Source organism: Babesia bigemina (assembly GCF_000981445.1).
Source record: "Babesia bigemina genome assembly Bbig001, chromosome : V".
Lineage (NCBI taxonomy): Eukaryota > Apicomplexa > Aconoidasida > Piroplasmida > Babesiidae > Babesia > Babesia bigemina.
The window spans coordinates 47,007-58,516 of record NC_027220.1 but is presented as its reverse complement, the minus strand read 5'-3'; the positions used below and the strand labels follow the sequence as shown (position 1 = coordinate 58,516).

The following is an 11,510-nucleotide window of genomic DNA, read 5'->3' as shown; positions in this document are numbered from 1 at the left end:
CCTTACCCCCAGGTGTACTCGGGCTCTGCAACAAAATGAGTGGAGCGGCAAACATCATGGAACGGGTGCACGCAACACATCGAGCTATAACTTACCCTCAAGCATTCAACCTGCCATAGCAGCAGGGTGAGCGCTGCAAACTGCGCTAAGGACGCCCAAAACGCCTTCATCATGCGCGATTCGTAGATGCTGTGATACACAGACGAGAATGGCGGTCGATTTGACGCCTATGGGCGTGCGGTCATCGCGGTGTGCAAATTAGCAGTAACGGCGATGCTGTGATCAAATGTTGATGCCCAGCCCAAACATCTCCTTTCTGGGTAGGTGAGAGCGGCGTGAGTGGTCTCACGGAAACCCAGATGCTGCTGTCAAACACAGTTTGACATAATATGACCGGTGTAAAGACGCGCCAGTGCCGACAACGGCCACTGATCGGCAGCAGGAATCACAAGCCGCACAGATGTGTACGTTACACACACGACACACATGGCGAGCCACAACATGACCGTTCAGCGGCAATCGATGCTCAAAAGCACACATACAGTCTACCAAACCTATACATTCAGTGCATAGTGTGGCGTTTTGCTACATTGCCATAGAGTTCGCTTTCGTAGACACACATTCGGTCGTGCTAACAAGCAGCCGAATGCTGCAAATCGGCCGCCAGTGTGCCGCAGCCGTCGCGTATAACTGTATAAGTTGGAAACCTGAATTATACACAGACGGCTGTGGCAGCCGCAGCCCACAGAGCGCGCGCCGAGTCCGGCCGGCAATCCGGGAGTCGATTAGCCGCCACACTGACCGCATTGCCGGTGGCGCTACTTTATTCAAACCAGCGTCCATGACGCGGATTTACGGTGTATGTATCCTGTCTTACCGCGTGTATTGACTGCAACGCTGAGCCCAGAGTCATGCGGCGGTCACTCGCAGCACGTCCGAGCAACCGTATAGGCGGCAGCCGGTAGCATACGCCTAGTGATTGATGACCGTGGGTGCCGTGGTCGGCCTGGGCATGCTCGTGTGCCTGGGCTGGGCTGCCGCCGCATCGTTCCACCGTAACCTCACCATCGCAGCCTTCGCCCAAAATACAGGGACGAACGGTATCTCTTATCGCAATGACATCGGGCCGGCGTTCACCCTCAGTGGGTTTGCGCCGTTTGCGCCCCCTCGGAGGGCCGTCAGCGGCTTGTACGGTCGGCGGGCCGTGCTTTACGCCGCGACCGCGGAAGGCGGCACGGACGATCCCGATGCAACTCACGAGGCGGACCAACTTGAGGACCAGGCGCCGGAGGAGGAGTACTGCGGCAGCCGCATGCGCAATTTCTGCATCATAGCCCATGTTGACCACGGCAAGTCCACGCTCGCGGACAGATTCCTGGAGCTAACCAAGGCGGGTGAGTGAGCGCCGTGCACTTGTCCACATGCGCCGCAGTGCAGCCGCACGAAATACAGGACCAGTACCTCGACAACATGGAGCTCGAGCGCGAGCGCGGAATCACGATCAAGCTCCAGAGCGCGCTCATCAACTACACCTACCCCAAGGACGGGAAGACGTACAAGCTCAACCTCATCGACACGCCGGGGTAAGGGCGATGTAGGACGCGCGACCACGTCACGCAGGCACATCGACTTCAACCATGAAGCCAGGAGGTCAATCGCGGCGTGCGAGGGCGCCTTGCTCGTCGTTGACGGCACCAAGGGCATACAAGCGCAGACGGTCACCACGTCCATGATCGCAATAGAAAAGGGGCTCAAGCTCATACCCATCGTCAACAAAATCGACGTAGAGTTCTGCGACTACGATGCGACCGCGTCGGACCTCAAGTCGCTCTTCAATTTCACAGAGGACGAGATACTCATGGCCTCCGCGAAGGAGGGGTTCGGGATCACGGATATCCTCGATGCGGTAGTAGAGCGGGTGCCGCCGCCGAAAATCGACACGGAAAAGCCCTTCAGAGCGCTCGTGTTCGACAGCCAGTACGACCCGCACCGGGGCGTGGTCAGCTACGTGAGGGTAGGTGAACATGTAAGCGCCACAACGGTGGCAGGTCGTCGACGGGAGCGTCAAAAAACTGGACGAGGTGGTATTCCTGGGGCACGAACTGGAGGCGAAGGTCACTGCTGTAGGCGTAATGATGCCAGACCTGCGGGAACGCGAGACACTCAGGTGGGGACAGCGCATTCTACCGGACACTGCTTGCAGGTCGGGGGAGGTGGGCTGGTTCTGCTGCAACACCAAGGACCCCAGCAGGGTGGCGGTGGGAGACACTGTCGTCCTCAAGGCAGCCGCCAAAAGTGGAGATGTCGAGCCCATAGTGGCCTTCGAGGCGGCGAAGCCCTCCGTGTTCGCCGGGCTCTACCCCTGCGACGGCACGGACTACCTGCAGCTCAGCGCAGCGCTGGACAAGCTCAAGCTGAACGACCACTCGCTTGTTTTTGAAGCCAGCGAGTCCAGCATAGCGGGGCACGGGTTCATGTGCGGATTCAACGGGTTGCTGCACCTCGACGTCACCGTGCAGCGCCTCCAGCGCGAGCACGACGTCGGCGTCGTGGTCACCTCACCGTCGGTGCCATACCGATGCCACCTCAAAAACGGCAAGCAGGTGGTCGTCAGCGATGCAGCACACTGGCCTGATGACGGCCTGGTGAAGCTCGCGGAGGAGCCCTGGACCAACGTCACCGTGAGGGTACCCGGAGAGTAGGTTCACAACGCCCGATGCACTAACAACTGCCCAGCTGCCAACGCAAGGTCATGAGCCTCCTGCACCAGATGCGAGCTGAGTTCAAGACCAAAAACGAATTCGCCGGAGGCAAGTCCGTTGTGCTCGAGTATGCCGTACCCATGATCGAGATCATATCAACCTTCTTCGACAACCTCAAGTCCATCACCAACGGCTTCGGCTCGTTCGACTACGAGGGCGCCTTCTACCGCGCAATCGACCTCTGCAAGATACGGGTGATCATCAACGGAGAGGAGGCCCCGGGGCTGGCGATGATCGTCGCCAAGGACAAGGCTTACGATTCAGGTTGGCCACACGGAAAGGCACCTCACCGACCACAGGCAAACTGCTGGTGGAAACGCTCCGCGAAGTGATACCGCCCAAGCAGTTCAAAATACACCTACAAGCGGCGATAGGGAAACGGGTCATAGCGTCCGTCAGCATACCGGCCATGCGCAAAAACGTCACGGAAAGGTGCAGCGGCGGGGACCCCTCACGCAAGAAGAAATTGCTAGACAACCAGGCCAAGGTAGGCTGCGCAGTTCGAGATACACCGATTGTCGCAGGGCAAGAAGTTCATGGCAGAGGTCGGAAACGTGTCGATCCCAATCGACGCCTACAAGGCGGTATTGAAGGCGCTGAGATGACCGCATGCCACGACACGTGTCAATATCGTAAATCACTTACGTGAAGCCTATAGTGGTGTGCTACACCGGTTACGATGTCAGTGTGCGACGTTATACGCGCGAATAGTGCGCTAAATAGCCAGGAATTGCGCGCACAATTGTCGCTGATTGCCGAAAACCAAGTGGCAATTTGCAACGGGCAATCGCAAGCGGTAAACGTACACATCCGTTCTACACACATCTGTAAATCGCGAATAAGCCGCTGTGTAGCTTCCTTCCTATTGATATGCGGGGGGTGACGCGGTGTTGACGACCGGCGGCAGATGGGGAGATCAGCCATCGCCGCGAGACCAAAGCGACGCATACAAAGCTAATCAGCTACCTATTTATTCAGTGGCCTAGGAATCTGACCAACGGAGCTCAGAAGATTCCGAGAGGAAGCCTCTACACCGATCGTAGCTGCTCGGGACGCATCTCCCCGAGGTCAAAGCCGAAACGGGCTACACGAAACTTCCAAGGCTAATACAGCTGCTCGTACCGCAGGCGTGAGCTGACTGTCACAACCTGGCGCCATGAGCTTCCTACGCGTGTTTGGCGGAAGGTGCGGGGCGCTTCTGCCCCGGGTGACCCCTGACGACAAAGGCAGGAGAGGCGCGGCTGATATGAGGCAACCTGTAGCAGCCACCTGCCGCGCAGACTCCGGGTACTTCACCGCCGCTAACAGGTACTGCACAGCGGCGCTCGCCTCGTGGAAGAAAAGGGTGAACGCATCAAGGACGATCGCCTCGGCTCTGCTCCCCTCGCACTTCATGATGCTGTCCAGGACGGCACACTGTGACGAGCAGCCGTCCACGCCGGAACAGCCTCCGGCGCCCTCGCCATACGACCTGCTCGTATTCGAAAACCTGGCCAGAGAGTTCAAGAACGTTATGACGCAGGACAACTACGACGGGTTCAGACTGGAGGCGGACAGGCAGATCACGGACAACATCCAGGCCAGCCATTCCCTATTCCTGGGGACAGTCATGAGCGATGTTGGGTACCTCTACCAGATAGGCGCGAACTATGCGAGCCCAGACGGCAACCTCCTCGCCTTGGCCAAAATCGGCCTTGACGGCATAATCACGGCCAGGGCGTTCGCGAAGCACGGGGACAACATCGAAGTCAAGCTCAACGGCAACAGCTTCCTCAAATACGACCCGCGCAACGCCTACGAGGCCGGCGTCGACTACATGGGGCGAGGTTGGACGGCCTCACTCAAGGCGGCATGGCAAGGTTGGTGACGGTTGGCATGGGCCCCAAAATGTGCAGGCACCTGGATACTGAACGCCGCATACACGCAGCAGGTAATGCCGAAGTTGACGCTTGGATCGGAACTTACTTACATCGTGAGTTGCACGCACCGAAACCTCTCAAAACCCGTGAAGGTCGCCAACAGCTCATCCATAGGAGCAATCGCAGCGAGATACGTGGATGGAGACCACATCGTCACATGTGAGCTCGCAGACAGGCCACCTCATCAGCGCGCAGGCCAGTGGACGAAGCAGCCCAACTTCAAGAGCATGGACTTCACCATGCAGGATACGGACACGGCGAGGGTGCAGTACGTCAGGCGCGTCAACGAGCGACTGGCACTCGCCACTGAGCTGGAAGTAACGCCGGCCACGAGGGAGTCGGCGCTGCGCATGGTACGAACCCAAAACCCAATGTCACTCAAATAAGATGCAGGGCTGGGAGTACCTATTCCGCCACGCGCGAGTACAGGGCAACATCGATTCATGTGGGCGCATTGCGATGCAAGCGCAGGACTACTCAGGTAAGCGACGCGCATTGCCGACACACGACACTGCAGGATTCGGAGTCAGCGGATGCATCGACTACTGGAACAACGTATACAGATTCGGCTTCATGATGCACCTGCTGCCGCCGCAGCCCGAACCCAAGCAAGATCAGCAAGTGGCCTTCTGAGTGGGCGGAATCGCACAACCACAGAGACGCGGCTCAGAAGCGACGCGACTTTTGAAAACTTGTGTAATGCATTACCTCAGTAGTTAGCAATGGGGAGCAGCCCGCGGAAGCGCTTGTGCACGCCAGGCTCAGATGGTTTGGGCGTCACCTCAAGCGCCTGCAGCAGCGTTCCCTTCTGGAACAGCTCCACGATCTGGTCGTAGTCCAGTGCAGGCGCGCCGTCCTTGAACAGCACGTTGCGCACGCTCTCGCCCCTGAAAACACATGAGACTAAGTAGGCGAAGCCACTCACAGATGGGTGCAGAGGAAACCCAGAATCTCGGGCTCGCGCAGCAGGTCCACGGTGTACAGACCGGTGACCTGCAGTCCACTGAAGATCCTGCTTAGGTTGCCCGCGCACAGCGACTTCGGGTGGTCCAGAGACCCCTCCATGAACAGCACCAGCCGGCGCGACGACAGCATATCAGACATGGCGCTGTCGACCTCGCTGCTGCCGCCGTAGGCAGTCTTCGCGCGCTCGATCATGTCGCGGTAAACCGGCGACTCCGAGACGGGAGCGCACATGGACGACATCGCGCGCAACGCAGCGCAGCCAGTGAACGCTTTGGGCTCGAAATTGCCGCGCAGACAATTCGTGAAGGCGGCGCGGACCACGGAGCTGCGGCGGAACGCCTGAGGGATGCGATAGAAGATAGGCATCTTCAGCCACAGTTAGACAAATAGAGTAGGTGCCGGCGCCCGTAACCGCTTTAACGCGCACGCGCCAATAAAGGGGCGCGCGTCAGATGGGCGCGTCACAACGCGCTTAAGTCGGCAGTACACGCCGAACTAGGGCCACAACTGGACTAGATTCCGCACACAATGAACGTAAACAGGGGCGGATGTGTCCACGGCGCCTAATGCAGACACGTGACCTAAAGGATGGGGGCCGATCCTCATACGGCGCGCGGCGCTCAAGCGCCAAGAGGAGTAACTCATTATAAACCCTGCCGGAAACGCAAACGCATCTCGATTGCAAACGAACTCTTACGATGGTGACTAAGGTAAGTAGGAAGCGACTGACATCCAGTCTCTACGACAAGCTCTACATGAGGCATCTGGACTGTGTAGACCACTTGTGTAGCGGAGAGTCTTCTAACGTCGACACCAATAGCGAATACGAGGAAGTGTACGAGTCGGCGTGCAGTGCAAATGAGTCTTCGCCGCCGGACAGTCCCCAAAGGCTGCCGGCTAAGGAGGAACGCGCAGACATCACACAGGCAATAGTGTACAAGCCGTCCAAAATAGTCCAGAGGCACAGCAGAGTATCTCCGCCGACCTCGGAGGATGAAGCGGCGGTCGAAGTCGACCCTTTCGGGAGGTACAGCTTTGGAGAAGCGGAGAGGAAGGGGCGATCGAGTTGGAAGAAGAACATCGTCACGGCCTTCACGGCGTACGCAAGAACCAACAGATCAAACGGTTACAGGGGCGACAACACGGAAGAAAGCGAAAATAGACCCGAAGTGTTGTATGATATGTGGGCGGATTACATGGACTCTGATGACAGCTCCAAGAACGACGAAAATACCATCAAGGGCACGGTGTATGGCACGGATAGCGAACACGTTCCGTTGAAAAAACGCGGGTTCTACACCATATTCCTGAGGAATCCGAAGGCCGCAGAAAAGAAGACGAAGCAGGATATCTACCTGGCCAGAGTTAAGTTCACATACAAGATAATAGACTGCAACCGCAAAAGAGAAGAAGTCAGAATCCAAGGAAACGCGCCACCAGAGTCGGGCACGGAGGTATCCTTCGTCCCGCACGACATATTCGGGGATGACAGCTTCTGCCTGACCAACGAGGGCTCCGTCACGGTCGCAGCGACGACGAAGATCGTACTCATCTGCGCGTCCGACGACTCGATCGCCGAGTTCTCCATCACACACAACCCGCTCAACTTTAATCCGTCCTTGTTGTACAAGATCGTGTACGGAGGCTGGTGCTCGGCGGTGCCGCTCAGTATCACGCCCAAGGTGCGACTGCGCGTGCTCTCCCTGGACAGCTGCGAGAACCTCGGCACCACGGTTCTGGAGACGCTGTACACCCTTGAGACGCGCATCAGCGCAATCAAAGGGGAACCGTGCAACATAGCAGACTACTTCGATGTCATATGTGCCACGGGGTCAGGAGCGCTGCTCGCGCTCTGCCTGCTCAAGGGGTACTCGGCCAAGGAACTCAAGTTACAGTGGCAGAGCATCCTGTCACAACTGTTCAAGTGGCCGCACTCGCTCGCCTACGGACTCATTTTCGACCACCTCAGCAGCAGCCAGTACGCCAAAGTGTGGATTGACATACTGGGCACCGACTTCATGTGCTCAAAGGCCAGGCCCCTGTGCATGCTCACCTCGACGCAACTCAAGAACAAGGAGCAAGAGCTGTTCATGTTCAGAAACTACACCAACACGCGCGGGCCGTACGCCAAGACGGCGCTCGCGCCCATGTGGCTTGCGGGATGGGCCACCACCGCGATGCCGACGTACATCAAGTAAGTCCCGGTAATGAATCCTCTCATATGTCCGTGCAGGGGGCCCACCACCGCATACCTCAAGGAAATAGGCTGCAAGATCGATAGTGAGGTGCAGTTCGCCGACGGCAAGTTCGTGTCAGTCAACCCGTCGCTCGTCGCCCTGCACGAGGTCGGCGACCTGTACGGCTACACGCTGCGGACGCTTATCGACGTAAGTTAAATATTGCACCCGAAACACACGTTCGCAGGAAACTCTGGAAATATTCTTGTCGCTTGGAAGCACCAGGGAAAACGGCATGCAGGTGAAGATGCGCGACAGCAACACGTGGCAGATAGTCCTGAACACCGGCACCACCTCCGACAAAATCGAGCAGTCGCACATGACGCAGCTGTTCGAAGAGCACCCGGAGAAGTACCACCGCATCCATCTGCCCTACGTCCGCGGGTGCAAGCACGGCAAGACGGACAAGGAGTGGGTGGACACCACATTCGCCGCAGCGGCGGACTACCTACAGAACAATCTGAGCAGCTCCGTGGACGCCATCGTCGAGATAATCAACAAGTAAAATAGCCCATGCCATTACTCCCAACTGTATAGTAAAAATTAGTCTGTGTTCGGTCACACCTCAGTTACCGCAGATGCGGCGAAGCACGTATTGTAGAATGCCGCCGTGCGCGAAGTACTGCTGCTCCAGGGCAGTGTCGATGCGGCACCGCACGTCGAAGGCGAGGCCGCTGTCGCACGACACGCGTACGAGGCAACCGGGGGTCACGCGGTCGATGTCGGCGATGGTGAACTTCTCGCGGCCTGCGACGCAATGTCAACAAAAAACGGGCGACCTACCTGTGATGCCCAGCGATGAGGCGCTCTCGCCTGGAAGGAACTGCAGCGGCAGAATGCCGCACCCGACCAGGTTGGTGCGGTGGATGCGCTCGAACGACTCGGCGATGATGGCGCGCACGCCCAGAAGCGCGGGGCCCTTGGCAGCCCAGTCGCGCGAGCTGCCGGTGCCGTACTCCTTGCCAGCAACCACCACCAAACTCGTACCCTCAGCGCGGTAACGCTCAGACGCGTCGAACACGCTCATCACCTCGCCACTCGGGTGGTGCACGGTCTTCGGGCCCTGGTTGGGGCACAGCAGGTTCGACAGGCGGATGTTCGCGAACGTCCCGCGCACCATCACCTCGTCGTTACCACGACGGGAGCCGTAAGAGTTGAAGTCCTTGGCCTCCACGCCGCGCGAAAGCAAGAACTGCGCAGCAGCGGACGTTCTCGCGATGTTCCCGGCGGGGGAAATGTGGTCGGTGGTGATGGAGTCGCCCAGCAGCAGCAGAACGCGTGCGTCGGTGATGCTGCTCTCGCGAGGCGCGTCCATGTTCTGGAAATACGGAGGGTGGTGGATGTAAGTGGACGACGGGTCCCATGGGTACAGCTCGGCACGAGGGGCCTCCAGTGCGCGCCACGCGTCGCTGCCGTGGGTGATGTTCGCGTACACCTCCTTGAACAGCTCCGGCTTCAGGAAGCGCTGCTCGAAGCTCGCGATCTCAGATTTAGAAGGAAGCAGGTCGCGGAAGAAAACGGGCTGGCCGGTCTTGCAGCTCACTCCCAGGGGCTCGTTCACGAGGTCGATGTTCATGCGGCCGGCCAGGGCGTACGCGATCACCAACGGAGGCGACGCCAGGAAGTTGGCACGCGTGTGGGGGTGCACGCGGCCCTCGAAGTTGCGGTTACCGGAGAGCACGGAGCACACCACCAACCCGTTCTCGCTGATGCACTCGGCGACCTCGGGGTCCAGCTCGCCACTGTTCCCGATGCACGTCATGCACCCGTAGCCGGCGTTGTAGAAACCCAGCTTCTCGAACGACTCGATCAAACCGCTCAGCTCAAGGTAGCGGGTAACCGTCTTCGAACCCGGCGACAGGGAGGTCTTGATGTAGGGGGCAACCTCCAAACCGTGCTCCACGGCGTTCTTCGCCAACATGCCGGCAGCCAACATCACACTAGGGTTGCTGGTGTTGGTGCACGACGTGATGCTCGCAATGACAACAGAGCCGTGGTCGAGCGTGTAGTTACGGCCCTTGAAGCTGAACTCGCTCGCACGCGAACCACCCTCCACACCGTAGCCCTTCCCGTCCTTAGCGGTCAACAGGTCGCCGAACTTCTCCTTCACGCTGGCGACCAGGATGTTGTCCTGCGGGCGTTTAGGCCCGGCAATCGATGGGCGCAAGGTGCTCAAGTCGAGACGCACCACGGAGGAGTACTTGATGCGCGAGCTGTCGCCAACGCCGGCATGCAGCATGTTCTCCCTGGCGTACATGTCCAACAGCTCGACCTTCTCGGCCGGGCGACCCGTTTGGGTCAGGTACTCGAGCGTGAGCCCGTCGATGGGGAAGAAACCCATGGTCGCACCGTACTCGGGAGCCATGTTGGCAATCGTGGCACGGTCGGCCAGCGACAGGTGCTGCACACCCTCGCCGACGAACTCCACGAACTTCCCGACCACGCCAGCGCCGGAACGCAGCACAGACGTTATCGCCAAAACAATGTCGGTGGAGAACACATCCGGCGCGGGCTTGCCCACAAGCTCGAAACCGACTACCTGGGGCAGCACCATGGAGATGGGCTGGCCAAGCATGGTGGCCTCGGCCTCGATGCCGCCAACTCCCCAACCGAGAACGCCCAAACCGTTTATCATGGTGGTGTGGGAGTCGGTGCCCACCACGGAATCGGGGTAAAGCAGCCCATCCCGGTCGAAAATCGAACGAGCCAAAAATTCCAAGTTCACCTGAAAACGCATATGGGCAACACGGTGAAAACGCGGCATACCTGGTGGACGATACCGGAGCCGGGGGGGATGATGAGCGTGTTCTCGAAGGTCTGCGCGCCCCACTTCAAAAAGCGGAAACGCTCAGAGTTCCTGTTCATCTCGGTCTCCTGGTTCAGCTTGAGCGCAGCGGAGTCGCGGCTGAAGTCCACCTGGACGGAGTGGTCAATGACCAGATCGACTGGCACCAAAGGGTTGATGGATTTGGGGTCCTTACCAGTGCTCGCCACGAACTCACGCATCGCCGCAAGGTCAACGATCGTAGGCACGCCACTGAAAGGATGTCACACGAATGGACACAAAAACTCACGTGAAGTCCTGAAGCAGCACGCGCGCTGGCACGAACGGGATCTCCGTCTGCTTGGTGGAGGTCTCGCTCCACCCGAGGATGCTCTCCACGTGAGCCTTGGTCGTCGAGTACTCATCGCAGTTGCGGACGGCAGATTCGAGCAAGATGCGGATGGAATACGGCAGCTCCAGCAACCGCGGGTCGTTCAGCTCGCGCAACGCGAAGTACTGCTTCGGCGTCACGCCTAGACGCTTGCGAAGCGATTCGAACGGATTGACACCCATCGTCGACAGACGGCGCACATAGCGCGACACGCCGAAACTATCTGAACGCAAAGCGCCACTCAGAGTAGCATACATGTTCGCCAATAATCCCCTCAACTCAAGCGATATGAGTCGTGCGTGACCTAGAAGCCGCCAAACGTCCGGCAGCAGCCGCACTGAAGGTGCACGCTAGCGAGCATCCAAATCTAGATAAAGAGTAGTCCGAGTCTCTAATTCAGTCAATAAAAATGGCGCTTTATGAAATCAAAGCGTCGGTGTTCCCGTTGGAGTACATCCGTGCCAAATATAC

The 11,510-nt window shown here is 58.6% G+C and overlaps 5 protein-coding genes across 5 annotated transcripts; 3 read left to right on the top strand and 2 right to left on the bottom strand.

Annotated features, from left to right (window-relative positions):
- Nucleotides 1-982: 982 nt before the first annotated feature.
- BBBOND_0404200 (GTP-binding protein LepA family protein, putative) lies at nt 983-3,367 on the top strand (the record flags this gene model as incomplete). The annotated part of the gene is made up of 7 exons (XM_012914664.1): nt 983-1,394; nt 1,433-1,583; nt 1,621-2,014; nt 2,049-2,698; nt 2,737-3,026; nt 3,062-3,249; nt 3,287-3,367. The coding sequence occupies 7 exons, from the start codon at nt 983-985 to the stop codon at nt 3,365-3,367; spliced, it is 2,166 nt and encodes a 721-aa protein (XP_012770118.1).
- A 641-nt stretch (nt 3,368-4,008) lies between these two features.
- Nucleotides 4,009-5,314, top strand: BBBOND_0404190 (hypothetical protein, conserved; the record flags this gene model as incomplete). The annotated part of the gene is made up of 4 exons (XM_012914663.1): nt 4,009-4,621; nt 4,658-5,034; nt 5,075-5,162; nt 5,199-5,314. The coding sequence occupies 4 exons, from the start codon at nt 4,009-4,011 to the stop codon at nt 5,312-5,314; spliced, it is 1,194 nt and encodes a 397-aa protein (XP_012770117.1).
- Nucleotides 5,315-5,390: 76 nt separating this feature from the next.
- On the bottom strand, nt 5,391-6,013 carry BBBOND_0404180 (hypothetical protein, conserved; the record flags this gene model as incomplete). The annotated part of the gene is made up of 2 exons (XM_012914662.1): nt 5,391-5,568; nt 5,607-6,013. 2 exons carry the CDS (start codon nt 6,011-6,013, stop codon nt 5,391-5,393), a joined length of 585 nt encoding a protein of 194 aa, XP_012770116.1.
- Nucleotides 6,014-6,345: 332 nt separating this feature from the next.
- BBBOND_0404170 (-85 kDa calcium-independent phospholipase A2) lies at nt 6,346-8,389 on the top strand (the record flags this gene model as incomplete). Its single annotated transcript, XM_012914661.1, has 3 exons — nt 6,346-7,841; nt 7,881-8,034; nt 8,072-8,389. The coding sequence occupies 3 exons, from the start codon at nt 6,346-6,348 to the stop codon at nt 8,387-8,389; spliced, it is 1,968 nt and encodes a 655-aa protein (XP_012770115.1).
- Nucleotides 8,390-8,449: 60 nt separating this feature from the next.
- Nucleotides 8,450-11,296, bottom strand: BBBOND_0404160 (aconitate hydratase 1 family protein, putative; the record flags this gene model as incomplete). The annotated part of the gene is made up of 4 exons (XM_012914660.1): nt 8,450-8,631; nt 8,668-10,609; nt 10,651-10,921; nt 10,959-11,296. 4 exons carry the CDS (start codon nt 11,294-11,296, stop codon nt 8,450-8,452), a joined length of 2,733 nt encoding a protein of 910 aa, XP_012770114.1.
- Nucleotides 11,297-11,510: the final 214 nt, after the last annotated feature.